At 47.3% G+C, this 19756-nt stretch overlaps 1 protein-coding gene across 4 annotated transcripts in view; it reads left to right on the plus strand.

Annotated features, from left to right (window-relative positions):
• Window positions 1–7352: 7352 nt before the first annotated feature.
• Window positions 7353–19756, plus strand: part of GMDS (GDP-mannose 4,6-dehydratase) — a gene marked incomplete at its 5' end in the record, with an annotated part of 495581 nt that continues 483177 nt past the window's right edge. For all 4 annotated transcript variants that reach the window (XM_079713984.1, XM_079713981.1, XM_079713982.1 and 1 more), the window contains one exon: window positions 7353–7454. In XM_079713984.1, coding sequence (XP_079570110.1) covers window positions 7353–7454 — 102 coding nt within the window. The remainder of the gene's footprint in view (window positions 7455–19756) is intronic.

A 19756-nucleotide genomic window follows, 5' to 3' on the forward strand; every position in this document is an offset into this window, starting at 1 on the left:
ATGAATTACGGCAGAGCTGCACCTGAGGATTACTTGGTGGCTCCACCCACTGTCACACCAAAAGTGAATCTTTTTTTGTGTGTGTGTGTGTGTGTGGTACACGGGCCTCTCACTGTTGTGGCCTCTCCCATTGCGGAGCACAGGCTCCGGACGCACAGGCTCGGCGGCCATGGCTCACGGGCCTAGCCGCTCCGCGGCATGTGGGATCTTCCAGGACCGGGGCACGAACCCGTGGCCCCTGCATCGGCAGGCGGACTCTAAACCACTGCGCCACCAGGGAAGCCCAAAAGTGAATCTTTTTATGAATGATTGGGACACAATCAAGGACAGAGCCCAGGTACACTTCAGCCCTCCTCCTGTTACCGACTAGGGTTCTTGGCCTTCCCCAATCAATAGAAATTGACTAGAGGCCAGACAAGAAATTCAGGCAAGGCTTTAGTGGGGCCCCTGCTACAGCAGGTGGGAGCGAGAACAAGTAACGGGTTCCCTTGCTCACTCCTGGCGGGCAGGCGAGCTGGTTCCTTATATGGGGAGGGTAGGGGTGTGTCCAGGGGTTTGGCTTAGGTGGTGTGCCCACCCCTTTGGTGGTGATGAGTGCAGGGGATGTGTGCAGTACCCTGATTTTGCTTCAGCTCTTCAGAAGTGGCAGCTGAGTTTTTTTGGTCTTGTAGCTTTTTGTCCGTAATCTGCCCCCACTGCGCATGCGTGCAGTGATTTTTAGTCCCATGAAGTTTCGTTGTATTTTGTTGCTCCAGGAGACATCTGTCCAGGTGCAAGCTCTGCAGCCCTGCAGCAAAGGGGCCCACGTCCCAGCCTACCTCATTTCTAGTCCTAGAGAAGATTCCTTAAGACGTGCCTCCCGGAGGTCAAAGGAAGCTCTCTCGGTAGGGAAGAAGGGGCCATTAAAAAAATTCATTAGCATCAAAATTCTTACCATGTCTCCCAGCAGGTCTAGCAAATTCTCTAATGCATAGGCTTTGTGGTGCGTGCCTTTATAATCCTAATGTTCCTCTGTTACCTACACACATTGGGCCCCTAGCCCAGACCTTCCTGGGCACACAGGTATTGGAGAGAAGATTGGAAGCCAAAATGGACTCAGCCTGGAGAAACTGGAAATTTATGACAGCATCCAGAATATGCTCAACATGTTAGTACAGAAGGGTAAAGTTTTCTGGAATTAGAATTCTTACAATTAAAAATGACACCTGGGGCTTCCCTGGTGGTGCAGTGGTTGAGAATCTGCCTGCTAATGCAGGGGACATGGGTTCGTGCCCCAGTCTGGGAGGATTCCACATGCTGTGGAGCGGCTGGGCCCGTGAGCCATGGCTGCTGAGCCTGCGCATCCGGAGCCTGTGCTCCGCAACGGGAGAAGCCACAGCAGTGAGAGGCCCGCGTACCACAAAAAAAAAAAAAAAAAAAAAAAAAAAGACACCTGTATCTTGACCTTGAGGCAATTTTGACATATTATAAGGGTCAGAGTAGTAGCCAGGAACTGGAAGGTTTCCTAGGCGGTCAAGGGTGTTTTATTACCTCATCTAATTTAAGGAATGATGTATTACCCCTACTCTAGTGTTTTGCGTTATGGGAGATTCACTTTTTATTGGTCACAGCTTTAGGAAATATCACAAAGGGGGAGTGAGCACATATGCGTCCCAAAATCCAGAGAGGAGAATGCTGAAAATTAGAGCCAAGGGACACTTAAAGCTTCACATGCTTTCCTCCTGAGTTTGATGCCACAACAGCGTTGTGTGCCTTGAGTGGAGATTCTAATGAGACGGTACAGCAGTGACCCTGAGGCTGTTCTCCCTGGGATTTTTGTGAATTAAGAAACTAAGATTACCAGAGGGGAAAACTTTCCCACTGGATAGCTCTTCTAGCTTGAAAACTATTAGTCCAACTAAAAACTGAAAATTTAAAAACAAAGGAGGTAGGGGCAAGGTGACATCAGGCACACATGCTCCACTAGAGATAGAGTGTGTATAACAGGGCTCAGAAAGCATCCTTCTAATACACGTTTGCCTGAAGGCAGAGAACTATCTGATGGGAAATTGTACGAGTGAGGATGTGAGAAGTACATGTCTTTGATTGTTTTGGATACATTTTCCCTTTTGTAAAATCATGGTCTAAAAAACTTTCCATATTGTGATTTCATTTGTCAAGTGGGAAACCCCAAAGTGGAGGTGACGGATTTCAGGAAGTCCTCACAAACTTTCCAGTTCTGTTTCTAAAACTCTGCTGTTTCTGCCACAAATCCTAAGACAGGAGACTCACACAAGTTAATTTTATTCTGAAGAGAAAAACAGTGGAAGACAGAGGTCTGAGTTGTCTCATCTCCAGTGGAGTTGGAGCTGATAAGATTTTACTTAAAAATTCACTACTTCGGGGTTTCCCTGGTGGCTCAGTGGTTGAGAGTCCGCCTGCCGATGCAGGGGACGCGGGTTCGTGCCCTGGTCCGGGAAGATCCCACATGCCGCGGAGCGGCTGGGCCCGTGAGCCATGGCCGCTGGGCCTGCGCATCCGGAGCCTGTGCTCCGCAACGGGAGAGGCCACAACAGTGAGAGGCCTGCATACCGCAAAAAAAAAAAAAAAAAAAAAAAAAAAAAAATTCTCTACTTCTATCCTGCTTTATTTACTGGAAAACTGGTATAAATCCTGAAATAGAGGGAAAATAAAAAGGAAATGGTCTCCTCTTTCCCCCTGGATGTTTCCCCTGCTACAGCCCTTCTCTCTTAATTACACACACACACACAACTATTTCGTTGGCCTTTCTATGGAGGTTAAGGGTACCTGTCTGGAGTTTCTGTCTCGTCTGTACTGCTGTGTCCATCAGAGTTTAGAGTGGGACACAGAAACCACTGAAGGCAATTCACGTAGAAAGGGATTTAGGGCAAGATATTCTTTTTTTTTTTTTTTTTTTTTTGTGGTACACGGGCCTCTCACTGTTGTGGCCTCTCCCGCTGCGGAGCACAGGCTCCGGACGCGCAGGCTCAGCGGCCATGGCTCACGGGCCCAGATGCTCCGCGGCATGTGGGATCTTCCCGGACCAGGGCACGAACCCGCGTCCCCTGCATCGGCAGGCGGACTCTCAACCACTGCACCACCAGGGAAGCCCTAGGGCAAGATATTCTAACAAACTCTTTGCAAGAAAACAATTTGGAAGTTTAAAATAAAACAAACAAACAAAAAACCCCAACTAAACATGCAATTACTATATGGCCCAGCAATTACACTCTTGGGCTAAGCGAAAACTATACTCACACAAAAACCTGTACATGAATGTTCATAGCAGCTTTATCTGTAGCAGCCCCGGACTAGAAGCAGCCCAAATACCCTTCAGTGGGTGAATGGCTGCACAAACCTGGGGCATCCACACCATGGATTGCTACTCAACAATAAAAAGGGATGGGCTGCTGATACACATGAGTGGGATGGACCCCCAGGAAACTTAGGCTCAGTGAAAAAAGCCAGTTCCCAAAGACTGCAAGCTGTATGAGTCCATTTATAATACTTTTTGAAGTGACAAAACTTGAGAAGTAAAGGTTAGATTAGTGGATTCCAGGGATGAGAGATGGGGCTGTAAAAGGGCAGCAGGAGGCATCCTTGTGTTGCCAGATATTCTGTATTTTGATCTTGGTGGTAGATAAACGAAACTATACATGTAATAAAATGGCATAAAGCTAAACACACGTATGTACAAATGAGTACAGGTAAAAGTGGGGAAATCTGCGTAATAGCAGCAAATTGTATCAATGTCAATATCCTGCTTGTGATGTTGCACTGTAGTTTGTGAGCATGTGACCATGGGGGAAATTGGGTAAAGGGTACATGGCATGTCACTGCATTATTTCTTACAAATACGTTTTAATCTACAATGATTTCAATAAAAACCTTGGTTTAGGAAAAAAAAAAAAACTTTGTAAGGAGTGGAGGAACAGAAGCTAGAAGGCTATCACTGGGCTGCTGATGTCAAGGGCACACCCCCAGAGCTCCAAGCCAGAATTCAGGAAGCTGCTGCCGCCACCACCCTGACCGGCTCCGGTACTCAGGCAACTTGTGACAGACCTAAACTTGGAACTTAGCTGCCAAAAACTTTTCTACTATGTGACCAGCAGGAGAAAGATGGTGCCTGTTTCCCTTTCACCTGTCACAGTCTGACTGGTGGAACTCAATTTCCAAAACTCTGGATGCAACATAACCTGGGAAATGTGGGTTTTAGCACTTCAGTTTTTCCAAATAGAATATGGAATGGAGTTGGAAGAGCCAATCATGGTTCTTACCCTAACCAGCTACTAGCTATGTGACCTTGGCAACGCTTTTTACAAATTGCAATCACCATTCTTAGATGACTTGTTATGTAATGTTCTGGACACAATTCCAATGTGTTTTGGGGAGGGTTTCCCATACCACCAAGAAGCAACCTTCCGACATCAGCTGGGTGTGTCCTAACAACGCAACTCAATTTTTTTTTTGGCCAGGGATTGACCCCACGCCCCCTGCAGTGGAAGCGTGGTGTCTTAACCACTGGACCGCCAGGGAAGTCCCAGCGTAATTCAATTCTGACACTTGTTACCAGGAGGTAGCCACCTCTAAGCCAAGGAGAGAGGCTACAGAAGGAACCAACCCTGCTAACACCTGATCTTGGACTTCCAGCCTCCAGAACTGTGAGGAAACAAAATTCTGTTGTTTAAGCTCTCAATCTGTGGCAGCCTCAGCAAACCAATATACTGCTCTACCACTGTTCTCAGGCCCTCTCCAGATTCTGGGACAGCAAGACCATAGAAATGAGTGTCGCTCCCACAAGACTCCTAGGCGAGCAAAGCTTTTTATTGGAAGGAGAGCTGGTGCACGAGGGAGAAGGTATGAAAGAATGCCAGCTCCCCGAGGACTTTCAGGGAAGGGGTTTTAAAGGCCATGTGAGGGAGGGGATGCAGGAGCCTGTGCTCAGGTCTCCGATTCGCTGGCGTCAAGGTGAAGTTTTGAGCATCATCAACCATCTGGTTTCAATAGGTCTGGGGTCCACATGCTTGTAGTCAGCAGTTTTCATCTGCTTCCTGCAAAAACAACTTAGGAATGTGTGTCAGGCCTTTATCTATATCTTTCAGGGAATTGGCAGTTCAGTGGTTCTGCTAGGTGGCGGTTTTACAGTCCTGCTTTTGTTCTTTGGAAACTACGTACATTCGTCAGTGGAACAGAGGTAATCTTCTACCCCTGTAGGTCTCTGGTTATTGTCTCAGGAGGCCAAAGCTTTAGGTGCTTTGTTTTACCGGGCCTGTCAAGCCCACTAACTCAAGGCCATTCCCCGGTCCTTTTCCAAAACGGCTGTACTCCTGTCTTCCTGTCTCATCACCTTTCTTCAGAGAATTTTTCTAGAGAAATATCCTTATTTTTAAACCTCCCACTGTATCTCTGAACTACCATTTCCCTCAATATTTTGTAATTATTGTATTTGCAGGCCCTAAAATATAAGTGATTGTTTTTCCATGGGTCTTCCACTGTCATGCTTCTTACCAGGACAGGCCAGCAGTGTGATTGGAGGTCTCAGCTGCCAGATAAACTTGGCACGTCCTCCCTAAGGATCCATTTTTTCAGCAGTTTGAGGGAATGTTAAATAATTTATCTGAAAATTAATTCAAAGCATATTTATATGAAAACAAACATAAGTTTTTAATAGAATCTAGCAGATTTCAAAGACATTTCTTGCTTAGAGCGAGTTGCCCTAGTGAGAGGGTTTCCTCTCCTCTGCCTCAGGGCCTCTCTGTTCACCAGTGATGCAGTCCTCTGCTGGGGCTAGTAACAGACCTTCCTTTAGTCATTCTCTGAATGGAACGGACACGGGAGAGGCAAGTGAATCCAGAGACAAGTCTATCCATAAAGTTAAGGCATATTGCTGACATGCTTAGGGGACAGAGAGATTTTTAATGAAATCCTGAGCTTTTCTATTTTGGGATTTGAAGGGTATAAGGGTCTCCCCCCCAGCCCCCATTTTTTGTACGGGCCCTGCCAGCATGCAGGATCCTAGTTCCCCGACCAGGGATCGAACCCGCGCCCCCGCCTGCAGTGGAACCGCGAAGTCTTGACCACTGGACCGCCAGGGAAGTCCCAAGTCTCTAAGGGTCTTGTAGGTTAGGTTGGGCACCTCCTAGTCACTCAGTTTGTGATTTCAAGCGCTGGCCTGTGCTGATCCGTTGGGGAGAGGAATAGGTACAGTGCAGAGAAGCAGAGCAGTGGGGACAAGGAAGTTCCTCTCTCCTCCCTGGTTCCGGCCAATGCTTAGGTACACACACCTGCTACCCTGCCAGCGTCTGAGTCAGCTCCTCTCCTCTCCCTGCCCTATGTGCAGCTGCCACACGTAAGCCAAATTCGACAGACGTCAAGCTAGGACGCCACTTTGCATCTGAATTACTTTTTGAAATTCGGCATGTCCAGGTTTACTGACCTGTGCAGTCTTTTCAACATTTCCTTCTGCTGCACGTGGTTGGGGTCAGAAACTTTCGTCTTGCTCTGCCAGTCCTCTGACTACAGCATTTTGAATCGAGTTACTTGGAATCTCGTGCCTGGTTCCAAGCCTCAGAAAAACGCGAGAAGATCCAGAAAGCAGGTTAGGCGTGAGGCCGGTCATTGTCCCTATCCGTGACCCCATTCAGGGGCCTTGTAACGCTAGTGCCCTTCAGGAAACAGAGAACCAGACTCCTCAAAGGGCATTGCAGCAGGTTTCCAGGAATTACTTATCAAAGCCGATGAGCCAGGGGCCGTGACCCCTTGATTCGGACAGGATTCAGGGCTTTCTCCTAAGGGAAAGGTCTGCCCCTACTTCTTCCCAGCATCCTCGGAGAGTGTGACGATTCCTGGGATATTCAGGAGGGTGGAGGGGAGGACGTGCAACGTGAGGTGGTGAAGTCAGGCCGCCGACGGCCCGCCCCGTCCACTGCCAGCCCTTGCAAGGAACAAGCCTGGGGCAAAGATCCGGCATCCCAACCTATCCTGAGGATCTGGATAAGCCCGCGCAGGCGCGCCCGGCGCCCCGCCCTTGAGGCGCAGGCACCGCCTACAAGCCCCGCCCCGCCTGGCTCGCGCGCTGCCGGCAGTGGGCGGGGCCTGCTCTGGCTGTGAGGCCGCCGGCGGGGAGGGCGGGGCCTGCCGCCGGCGCGGCGGTGCGTCGCGCGGTGATGCGGCTGACGCTGCGCCCGCCAGGCCGCAGTCCGGCCGCCCCGCCCCCGGCCCGCCCCGCCGGCCTCCCAGGCGGCCCTGTCAGAGTGCGGCGGCGGGCGGCGCGGGGCTGGTCTTTGCAGCTGGCAAGGAGGCTCGCGAGGCACACCCCCGTTGGTCGGCGCCTCTCTTCAGCGCGCGCGGACATGGCCCAGGCAGCGGCGCACTGCCCCAGCGCCCGCGGCTCCGGGGACGGCGAGACGGGAAAGCCCAGGAAGGTGGCGCTCATCACAGGCATCACGGGCCAGGTGAGCGGGGGCGGGGGCCGCGGGCACGTGTGCGCTCGGGGCGCCGGCGGGGCGGCCGCGGGGGCGCCGGGAGCTCGGGCCGCGGGGTGGCCGGTGCCCGCGCGCGGGGGCTCCCTTGCTGCCCGGTCCCCTCGCCCGGGTCCCAGGTCGCGGAGGAGGTAAGAGGGAGCGGTGCTGTGCAGTCACAGACCAGGAAATGTTTTCCTGTTTTGTGTTACACGTTAAAAGCCCACCTCGCAGGAACTTCCGAGACCGCGGCCGCACCTGGACGTGGGGCAGGCTGGTCCGGGCTCGGGCCGGGTCCCCTCCCTGCCCCAGATCCTCAGGAGTGTCCGGAACCCGGCCTGCGAGCGGCGGGCGGCGCCGGGGCCGGGCCTCTCGGGTCCCCCCGGGCGGTGGCGGTGCCGACACCCGGTGCTCAGGAAGTGATGGGGTGAATAAAGGTGATAATCCTAATGCGCACGCAGGCTGTGCTTATTACGCGCAGACCTCATTTAGTTTTCCCAGCTGCTCTTTGAGGCGGTGCTCTTATGATCTCCACTTCACAGATGGGGAAACCGAGGCCCGCGGTCAAAGAGCTAGGAAGTGTCCAGTTGGGATCCACACTGCTCTCAGACTCTCTGGCGGGAGAAAAGAGGTAGAAACTGTCTAGAGGTACAGTGAAAGGGCGTTAGACACTTGTAACTGCTGGATACCTGATTACTTCCTAGTTACTCAGGCATCGTGCTGTGTTTAAGGTAATTACAGTAAACCCCGGTTTGAAAACTGGTGGGAGGGGTCGGGGGGAGGGACAGGGATCTGAGGCTGAGTAAGAGAACCCTCAAATTCAGTCAAGGGCCTGCATACTTTCAATATTATGGAGAAATTAGTTAAGCTGTTCCTGTAACTCTGTTGGTATGGCTTATGCCTACTGAAGTGCCAGCAGCGTGAATCCATGCAGGTTAGAAGGGAAACCTTATTTAGAGCCGGGAGTGCAGTGATCGGGCTGGTGCTGAGTGGCCTCCTCCAGGCTGTCTTCCTAAGCTACTCCCTGGCCAGACAGTTTTGGCTCCCCACTTCATTTCTACCTTAAAACCCCTGCTTGAGGGTCAGGCTCCTTCTAGCCTCTGCACCAGTATCTCCCACTTCCCTCCAACCCCACCCTGTGCATTGTCCCCTCACTTGTTGGGTGTTGTGCTGGCTTCTGCAGCCCCCGGCACGGTGCTGAACTCTGGTTGCCACGTAAATCCCTGCTGGGGGAGTTTACTGCTCTGCTTCCCATTTATCTCCCTGGACAGTGACTCCCGCCATGGGTCTCGGAGTGCTGTGAGGTTGATGCAAAGGGTCTGGAGAGCCATACCTGCTGTCCAGTTTCTTAGTCGTGTTGGGTGAGAGCTTGCTGAGCTACTCACTCTGCTGAACATTTTATATATTCCTATGTAAGAGGCAGGTACAGTTTTTGTCCCCATTTTACACCTGGCTTAGTAAGTAAGGTTAAGTATGTTCCCTGAGGGCGCACGTCTCCTGAGTGTTGGGGCTGAGATCTGAACCCAAGAGTTGCTCTAAGCCATTTTGTTATACTGCCTCTGTGGTTAGCCACCCACAGTAAGTTACAGCTCTGTGTGTGTGTGTGTGTGTGTGTGTGAGAGAGAGAGACAGAGAGAGAGAGAGAGACAGAGAGAGAGAGAGACAGAGAGAGAGAGGGACAGAAACAGGGGGAGTAGGGGAGAGAGAGGGATTGTTTTACTCTAAGAAGAGGTCTCAGATTCAAGGTGAGGTTGAAACTGCTGCTCTGGCCCTTAGGGCTGTCGTGGCCTTTGTGCTAAGATGGGCTCTTGCCTGGATTGTCCCACGTTCGCCCTTGAGAATGCGTGCAGGTGGCCAGGGTGTCTGTCTGCTGTGCATCTCTAGTGCTCACTGCCAGCAGTCATTCCAGCTTTCTTCCTCCTGTCTCTTCCTGACAGTAGTTGTGAATCATTTCCCGGAGTTTTTTTTATCTTATTAAATCACCTCGAAGAAAACCAGGCTGTGCTCTGCATTGCCGCTTCAAGGCCCTCCGCCAGCCATCCCCAGGACTCACCTCATGGTCTAATTATGCTTGCTCTTTGCTACACCTGGGGAAATGTTATTGCTGGTCCCTGAATATTGCTGCCTTGTACCTCCATGGGGTCATTATTTTGCGCCTGAATGCCCTCACAAGTCTTACTCCTTTTAACTCAGCTAAAAGCCTCAGCCAAATGCAATCATTCCAGGCTTTGTATTTTCAATTCTTTGTATTTACAGATGTGCAATCCATGTTGGCTACATGGATAGTTTACATAGCTTAGTTCTTTGGTTTGTTAACTCCTTTAGGGTAGAAACCTTCTTTCGAGCTTACTACCTCCCATGTGGCTTCACCTAGTGGGCTTCCAAAATGTTGACTTCCTCTTCCCATGAACAGAACTTGTCTCTACTGTGTGTCTGCAGGGTGCAAGGCTTGCTTTGTGGCTGCTGGGAGCCAGAGCCTACGTAAGCTGTACTCTCTGCCCTCCAGGATCTCACAGTTTTTGAGGGACTTAATGCACATGTCAAAATCCGCATTTTACAAATACGTTAGTGCCCACATGCCTGGTTCATCCAACCTCACTGAATGCTGGCAGTAGCAGGGGCTGTGTTTGGGGAGAACAGCGTGTACAGAAGTGCAGAGAGGGGAGAGTTTGGGGGGCCATGAGGACCAAACATAGTAATAATGGGAGGAAAGAGAATTTATTACATTTTTTACCCCTTGCTTATTTCCAAAAAGATTCTGAGGTGGCTTCAGTAAAAAAACACAGCGTTGGACCATCCTAAGAAGAATGAAAAAAATAGGAGTCTGCAGTGAAGGCTGTAGAAAGATGGAGGTAGTGTCCCCAGCACTGAGGACGGCTGCCAGGTGGGCATGAAATTCAGCTTTGAGCTCCCTGACCGTCGAGACAGAGTGGGTGGGCACGTGGAACTTTGTTAGTACTGAACTCTCAGGGGGACACAGACCAACATGATGCCCAATGAGCTCGATAGAGTCATCTCAGGACGCTCTTGTTACCCCGACGGACTGTGGGAGCACATTTTTCGGTAGGTGGAGACTTTAGAGAACTGAATGGTCAGCGTTTGTGGATTTTTTCCTTTCAGATATCTGTTATGTTAAGCTAGTCTCTGCCAGGAGCATAGGCAAGTTGGAACTGTAGACTACCTTGTCAGGTGTCCTTGGTACGAAATTAATATGGGTGTTTTAAATATGGAAGAACTGACACGTTGAGGTCCTCCACACCTGCAAGTAGCCTAGGTTTTCCTTAGGAAGCGCTTTAGATGTGGTCAGACATCTAAGCAAGCACCAAGTCCAGAGTTCTGCGCCATGACACATGGAAGGCAAAGCGTTTATCTTTAAATGGTTGGAAAGTTAGTCCTGGTCAAGAGGAGTTAACTTGTCTGCTGTTGGAAGACAACACATTTTTACCAAGTCTTGCATAGAGGAAAGAGATGGACCCTTTGAGCTGTCAGGCAGATTATTTAAGCCGTGATATTTTGTTTCAGAATTTTATTTTTATGGCCTTATTTTTTATTTTCACTAATTTAATTATTTTCTTTTGAGCATGTTCTAGCTGCCATCAGACAACCATAGCCTTTAAAGAGAGCATGTTTAAAACAGATACCCAGATTCCTTAGACTTAGGTGGCTCTCACAGGCTTTATCTTCTTCATTTAAGAATTAATTTAAGATGCTGGAAAATGGTAATTGAGAATTGTCAGGAAGTACCATTCTTTCCGCAGTTTTCCTTATCCCTTTTAAATAATGCTTCAATGGGATCATAATAGATGACGGGGATATTACATCTTCTGGTTTTACTTTCTAATCCATATTTGGTGTCCTGCAAATTTCTGCATTCCAGTATTGGCATCAGAATCATCACTTGTGTAAATGGAGATTTAGTGAAATGTGATGAAGTCTATTAAAATAAGCCTATTTGATTGGTAATGGCTACATGGAATCGCGGAGCCAAAGCTGTGTCCAGTTCAAGGGAGAGGCCCATGATAGATTAGTGATGTCTGCCTGGGAAAGGGATGGGAGTGATGGCACAGTGCTATGTCTTTACAGGATTGTGACTCCTTGGGTTTAGGAAAAAAGTGTCTTAATCACTTATCCTATATATCTAGCATAACTGGTAAGGGTTAGGTACTCACAATATTTCATAGTTAAGTCTTTACTTACTGATGTTTATTATCTTGCAGAAAACTTGCTTGGAAGTTGTAGAAGTCTGTAGAAATGAGAACAGAATGCAGTTGTTGTTGGTTGGGTAGAAGCAAGGCATTTCAGGGTACTGTGGGGGAATTGGACAGTATATACCCAACATAGTTGCAATTTAGGAGATAAAATGATTCGTTGTAACTTCATATTTAAAGGATTTAGAAAATACCCATTTCAGGGAAAAAAAGTAACATATCCAGTTTTGTATGATAGATTTCCTCCCGTTTTTGTACTCATGTTAACCATTGAATTAAAAAAAAATATTCCGAAAAAAAAATTCCATTGGCGTGCACGTTGAGATCTTAGTACTGGAGTTAAATAACCATCATTGTGTGGAGGAGGAAGGGAGGCTGAGAAGGTGTGATTTCCCGGGTCGCACAGCTGCTTAGCACTGGAGCTAGGACTGATCAACACTGTCCTTCACTGACAATGGCAAAGGGGCTGCTTTGAGCCAGAAAAATTGGGGTAAAGGAGTCTATGGTTGTGAAATGTGTAGCCTGGTGTTCTGTAAAGTTGAATAATAATAAATTACACCTGAAAAGCAATCAAATCTATTTCAGTGTTTAAGGAAAAGGTGACTTTATGTTAAGTTTTATAACATTTAACATCTTATTTTGACAAAATATTTGCAGTTTGAAAAGATTGAGAGGCAATTAAATAGGAGTCTTTAGTATTTAACTTACAAAGGAAAATTAATAAAATACAGGGACTAGAGAAGGGGGTTCACGTTAGGCCGTTCCTTAGAGAACTCTGACACTCGCTTCATTGGAGGCGTATGCTGTCCCGAGCTAGAGTTGCCTCCGGATCCTGCAGACTTCTTGAGCACAGCCTGTCTCCCCGTTACGTGCGAAAGCCCAGTGCTTCTGTCTCCATGTGGGGCTTCGGGACTCCAGGGCTGAAATCGAGGGGAGTTTTATTAGTTACCACCTGATCGCTGAGATGAACTAGAAGAACTGCTAATTGTCCTTGTGGTCTTGAACGGCTTTCTTTGAGGTGTGGAGTTCTCAACTTGCCTGTCCTTTGAAGCAGCCTTTCCTCAGGTTTTGTTAGAGGTTTTCACTAAACTGGGATTATTTGGCTATGATTCCATGTAAAGAATCAGGCTTAAGGAGTGAGGCAAAATGTTTGCCTTTAACCAGGATTCTGGACACTTGGTAGATAATTATTTGGGGGGAGGGCACAGAAAAAATTTACTAACATTGATAGAATGATTGCTGTGTGCCAGGCAGTGTGCCCAGCATTTTATATAAATTATCTCATTTAACTGCGGGTGGTAGGTATATTTACCGTCCTCCTTATACCGAGCAGGGAAACTGAGATTTGGAGAACTTCAGACTTGCCTGAGAACCTCTTGCACTAGTCTTTTCTCAGGACCTTCTCTCCTGTGTCAGGTCAGACTAGCTCTGTTGGCCAGATTGTTGACAAACTGTACAAGTTCACTGCCCTTGGGAAGCAGGTTGTTTTTAAAGGCTGTTTTTTGATTAGTGCTTTACCATGCTGGTTAGGTGATATTAACATTACTAGCCTGTGTGTCGTAGGAGAAGTCTGGGGTGAGGGTGGGGACGGGGGGCGGAGGGCTGCTCTCTGAAGCCTGCTGAAGACCCCGGGTGGCTCCTTTCCCCAGCGTTCTTCCCAGTTCTCTGAGGGTTTTACGGTAAGAAAGGGAGACGGGGGAGCAGAGTGGCTTCCCTGCCCACAGACCTCCCGGTGGAGGGTCAAGAGCCAGCCGCCACTCTGTGGGCCCTCAGAAGTGGGCCAGGGCTGCAGCTTGGGGGAGGGCGGTCTGGTTGGAGCCTGTGGCTGCAGAGCTTGCCCGCGGCCCAGTGTGCACAGGGACAGCGAGGCCTCCGGGTGGTGGAGAGAGGCGGGCGAGGGCCCTTCTCCACCTCCGTGTGGACCGGAGTTACAGCTCCGGGTTCACTTGCTGTGCTCCTTTCCTCTCTGCAGAGTGCGGTTTGTCCTTGCTGTCAAGGCCCAGATTCCTGAGGAGACTAAGAAGTCTCCTGTTCTAGACTCTTGTACGCCGTCATGTAAGCTCGAAAATCTTTTGGCCTGCAGAGTGCCCTTAATGGATGCTTTGGACTTGCCTTTTCTCCAGGTGATAGTTTAATCTGAAGAGATGCTTCCTTGACTTGAGAGGACCCTCCTCTCTTCTCTCTTCCAGTAAGCCTTGCGTTCTGGCTGAGAGTGGTTCTCTATTTCATATCCCCAAAATTTCCAGTAGCAATTTGGTGGTTTTTTTGTTGTTGTTGTTTTTTGCTTAATTAATCTTTTCTCTTGGAGGCAATTACATTTGGGGGCAGATCATCCTCTACTTAGTAATAGAAGTACTAATGCTCATGATTAATTCGGTCGACAGATGTTTGAGTGCCAACGATGTGTCAGGCACTGGGGATACGACAGTGAACAGAACAGACAAAAATGAGCCTCCTGTGACACTCATGTTCTGGGTGGTGATGATGGCGGTGATGTTGGGTGAATGACAGTAATTAAGGTGTGTTGAGCATTCACTCTGCCAGGCACTGCTTAGCAGGCTTTACACCTGTTTCCTGTCTGGAGCAAGGGAGCCCTCCTCTGAGGCGGTTGGTTTTCTTGTCACCCCTGAGGAACGCAGAGGTTAAACAGATAGCCCAAAGGTCACTCCCGTCCTTGTTTGCAAAGTCAGAGGTGAAATGTAAATCCCAGTAATTTTATTTTCTATCAAGTTTATTACTAGAATTAACAAATAAATTCTAAGGAGAGGTAAATAGATGGTGTGTCAAATTTGAAAAATAAAGCCTATTCAAGAGTTTTTTTTGTTTTTGCAGTTGTGGAAAGATATGGATTATAGTAGTAAAATAGGCCTGTATTAATCACTACATTATGTGCCCCTTATTTTATTTTCTTTGCTGTCATTTAGGTCATACCATTAATTAATTTGTTGATGACTTATCTTGCGAACTCCCTAAATGCTGGGACTCTGTCTTGGAACAAGTGGTAGAGGAGTTGGATTTCTTGGCCAGCGTGGGTTTCAGTTACTGCTTAGCTACTTAGGAGCTGCATCGATTTGGGCAGGGTATTTACCTTTGCTGTCAGGTTGGAAGAGTTATTCCTACCGAATAGAAAAGAGGTCTGGCATGGAATAGGGCGTTTGCCCCATGACTAGAATGGACCTCTCTTCACAGTGCTAACCAGATAGTGAGAGTACTCCAATATGGGGCAAGGACATTGAATGTGGAGGGCTCCAAAGTCAGCCGTGCTCCGTGGGGGGAATCTGTTGCCTAGGGCTGAAAGTTCGCTGGGATTTGGAATCAGCCACAGGCTATAAACAGATTTGACGTCCGGTGTGTCTTACAGTGCAAAGCAGATCTGGGGGCCGGTCTTATCTTCCCGTGTGAGAGGATTGTGGGCTTTGGACTGGACTCTAATCCTCCTTACTGTGATTTGCGGTCCAGGAGGAAAGGTCTGGCTTAACTGGGAATGAGAAGGCTGTCTTCAGTCCTGTCCTGCTTTGGCCAAAGACTGTTACGCGGTGAAACTGTTTTTATGTCTTTACATTACACATAATTAATTGATTAACTGGGGAAAGAGTGTGGACCTGAGAATCAGAGGCTGGGTTTTAACACCAATTAATTGTATAGCCTTAAGTTTTTCTTAATCCATAATACGAAGGGATCACCTGGTGATCGCTAAAGTCTGTTCAGAGTGGAGCGTGCTATAACTTCAGGATTGAACACTAATTATAGTTTATTGTGTGCAAAAAAGTCTTGTATTTAAGCAGTGCAGTCATTTAATATCAGTTTCAAAGCTAAGGCCAATAGGAGAATTAAAACAAAAAACCAGTGACTGTTAACTGTAGTGAATTTATAATTAAGTGTGTAAACTGGGAAGAAATTCACATATGAGTTGTATTTTGCAGGAATTTATAAGGTTAAAGCAGAAATTCTGAGCTGTCTGCCCTGGTAGATTTTACCAAATGAAGTGGTTTTTTGGTGAGGAAGGATTTAAAATTCCTGTTATTTATTTTTTGGATTGAAATATTAAAAAAGAGTCTGTATTTTGAGGTTAGTGTTTAATAGTGGAGGGTCTGTTCATTCAGTAAACAGCTGCGGAGATTTATTCTGTGTTGAGTTAGGTGCTAGGCGTATAGCCACCAGCAAGATGGATATGATATTGTTCTCAAGGGGCTGATAGTCTAGGGGGGATGAGTAATGTGACAGGTAATTTTACAGCATGTTAATTGCTATGATAATAATAAGAGAGTCACTGAATCACAAGGAGATCTTCCCTTAAATAAAAATGATCCATAGTATCATTAATTCAGCAGATTTATTGAGCATCACTTAGCTTGGAAGTTTCTGGTTATGAATGCCATTGCATTAAAAGGGTTAACTGTGAGGCCTTTCTGTAGGAAGCTGAGCTGCTGAAGGATCCCCTATATGCTCCTTTTTTCTTCTTTTTGATGTAGAGATCCTCATAGTCTAGTATTTCGTGAAGGATGTTCCTATTTTCATTCTCATTTTTCTATCTCAAAAGCTGTATTTCCAGCCTTTAACATTTATTCCATTTGGAGACCTTGCCAATTATTTGATCATATATTTATGTATACACCGGGGAATCACAGACCAAGTGAGGAAGCACTTATGAACTGTCATCGTGTGATGACATAACGTAGGGGGCAGGTCAGATTTTTCTTTTTGGCTGATCAAATTTGAGTTTAACGGAATACTCCCAGTATAGTTCCTAATGGTGAGTTAGTGTCAGCCAGACAATTGATATTTGTTTTAGGGTTTGATAGCTAATTTTTGAGCCAGTATTGTAGACAGAGACATAAGAGGTTAAAATCAGATAATTTTGTTTTGTACTAGAATATTAGGTGTATGATTATTTGAACCAGCATATACTTTTAAGTGTTTTGTTCCCTGTAGTATCCCCAGCATGTAAAGTGCAGAGTGTAAGACATGGTACGGGACTCGGAGTAGGTAGGGAAGGAAGCAGACATGTAGGTGCCGAGGTGAGGGTGCGCCTGTGGCCGTCAGTGTAGGGAGGAGTGGCTTTGCAGACAGTAGCAGGGAAACGAGGGCGGTGGGGACTAGTGCAGTTGGGAGGGCTCCGGGGCTGGCCTCAAAGCGCGGTCAGATTGGGGGGCGGCGAGGGACTGAGCTCCCTGAGAGGGCGGTGTGTGGATGGAGTATGGCAAATAGCATATTCAAAGTCCAGACGTGCGGGTCCGAGGAGGCCTGGAAGAGCAGGTTGAGGGGTGTGGGTTTGACTAAATAAGCAGGGGTATGAGTGGAGCTCGGCCACGGTTGAGTCTGCAACCTGGGCCCAAATCCTGCTTTAAGAAACGTCCTTCCGGGAGTTACTTAATCATCTTGAACCCTAATTCTCTTTTCTTTAAAATGCAGTTAATTATACCCACATCACAAGGTGGTGTGCAGATTAGATAGGATGATTTTAATAATGCCTAGTGAGGTGCCTGACACACGCTGCTTATGAAATTCTGGTGCTTATATTTATCATGTATAATACATGACTTATGTGTGGTGCGTTCCCCAGCATGGGGGAGAGTGAGAGGAGAGGGCAGTGTGGTGTAGGCGCAGAGTGAATTTGAGTAGGAGAGCCAGGAAGACCTGCTAGATTATAAGGATGTAGATGCAGGCGACGTTGGTTGTGGAGAAGGAAAGAGAATCAAAGGGACAACGGGACTTTGTGATTAGTTAGGTACGGGGGTGGGTGGTGAGGAAGGGAAGAGTTGGAGATCTCGAGGTTGTTTTGATTTTGGAGGCTGGCTGGCTGGCTGGTATCACCATGGCCAGAAATGCTGCCCCTGGGAAGGAACAGCAGTGCTTGGGGAAGGGAGTGAATTCAGTTCTGTTCCTCTTGAGTGTGAGATGAGAGCATGACGTTCAAGTTCTAACAACCTGTAAGCCATTTAAAATGTCAGCTTGGAATGCAGGTGAGAGATCCCGGCCACACAGTGTCCTGTCTAGGCCTGGATGCAGCTGTGGGTGGGGAAGCCCTGTATTCTGCTCTGCTTGCCCGCCGCCCGGAATGTGCTGTGTTACCTGCCTCCTGGTATTAAAACGAACATTTTCCCCTTTAGTTTCATGATTGAAGTTAACCAGGTTACTTCAGTTATACTTCAATTCTCCCCCCTTTCTTTCTTTCTTTATATTTATTATCTTAGATTTTTATGAGTTTTGATGTTATTGCAAGAATATATTCTAGCAACGTGAATATTTTGTTAAGCAGAGTCTGATTTTTGCACTCAAGGAATGCTTTTTTCTAGGTAAGTCAAGCCTCAGGACTCTGCTCAACAAGATCAAAGGGCTTTTGGGATGAAGCAGTGTGGTTTAGGATCCCACACTGCTGATGTGTGACTTTGCTTCACTGTGATATTAGCCATAATATCTTACATTTGTATATTAATTTGTAGTTCTCAAAGCATGTAAAAAGCATTTCCATTGTTCTGCATGGTATTCTGGGATGCAGGCAGGGCAGGGATTGCTTCATTCTAGAGATGACCAGCATCCAGAGTGATCAAGTGACCTGAGTCTTGGCGCTGGCGGCTGTCCGCACAGTAATGCCGAGCTTTCGTTCCTTCTTCCAGATCTCACAGTCTGCTAGGGTTAATTCAATTTAGCTTTCTTCTGCATTCCCTCAGCAGTGTTTTACTCCAGGCTGGTGTTTTTCTTTACTGTTTCATAAAAAGACTATGCTAGGCAGAGTAATGCTCCCACCCCACCCCAAGGTGTCCACGTCCTCGTCCCTGGAACCTGTGAATGTGTTACCTCTCGTGGCAAAAGGGACTTTGCAGATGTGGTTAAAATCAGGATCTTGAGATGAGAGATGATCCTGGCTTATCTGTGGGGTCTGGCATCGTGGGGGTCCTTCAGTGGGGAGGAGGGAGACAGAGGTGTCAGAAAAGACGGCCTTGTGAGGAAGGTTCAGCCGGCCAGGGCTGGCTTTGCAGACAGAAGGGGCCACAGCCAAGCGGCACGGGCGGTTTCTGAAAGCTGGGAGAGGCCATAGGATCCTCCCTGGAGCCTCCAGAAAGCAACTGAGGCTGGCTGACAAGGCAGATTTCAGACTTCGGATCTGCTGAATTGTGAAGTAGTGAATGGGAGCTGTTTTAAGCCACTGTGGTTTATGGTCATTTGTTACATTTATGGAAATTTGTTACAGCAGCAAAGAGAGACTGGTAGGCAGATAATATGCTTGTTCCCACTTTGCACTTACTGGGAATTCTCTCTTGCTTTGGCCTGTTCACATGTATTTGTCTTCAGATTCTAGCTTCCTTCACATTCCAGCCCTCATTCATTTCCTTCATCTTGGAATTCTTTGCACATTTTAAGTTATCCCGCAAATATTTTTGCGTGCCTTCTGCTGGTAAGCAAGATATTCCTTCCTTTGGTATTATGGAGAACACCCATTGTCCCTGTTTTCAAGGAACCTCATCTAATGAGGAGCATTAATGGATCATTTCAACAAATATTTATTTAACACTGAGCTCTGTCGTAGGCACTTTAATAGCCACTGGAATTTAGGCCAATTTGTTCCTAATAAAAAAGCTGTTCTATCATCACCATCATTGTTGTTATATAAATACAAAGTTCTCCTGTTTTGTTTGTTTGCTTATTTTTTAGATTCCACATGTAAGTGAAAACAGAAGAGACAGACTCACAGATACAGAGAACAGATTAGTGGTGATCAGAGGGGAGAGGGCTGGGGGTAGGAGCAGAATAGATGAAGGAGGTTAAGAGGTACAGACTACTAGGTATAAAATTAATAAGTTACAAGGATGTAATGTACAGCACAGGGGATATATCCAGTACTTTATAATAACTTTGTCTAGAGTATAATCTGTAAAAATATCAAATTACTATGTTGGACACCTGAAACTAATATAATATTGCAAGTCAACACCAAAAATACCAAAAAAAATAAAAACTCCACAGACTCCTCCTTTGTTGGCTTTGAGGAAGCAAGTGGCCTTGTTGGCAGGGAACTGTGGATGACACCTAGGAGCTAGGGTGGTCTCTGGGTGACAGCCAGCAGGAAGGTAAGGCCTTTGGTCCTAG

Source organism: Hyperoodon ampullatus (genome assembly GCF_949752795.1).
Source record: "Hyperoodon ampullatus genome assembly, chromosome: 10".
Lineage (NCBI taxonomy): Eukaryota > Metazoa > Chordata > Mammalia > Artiodactyla > Ziphiidae > Hyperoodon > Hyperoodon ampullatus.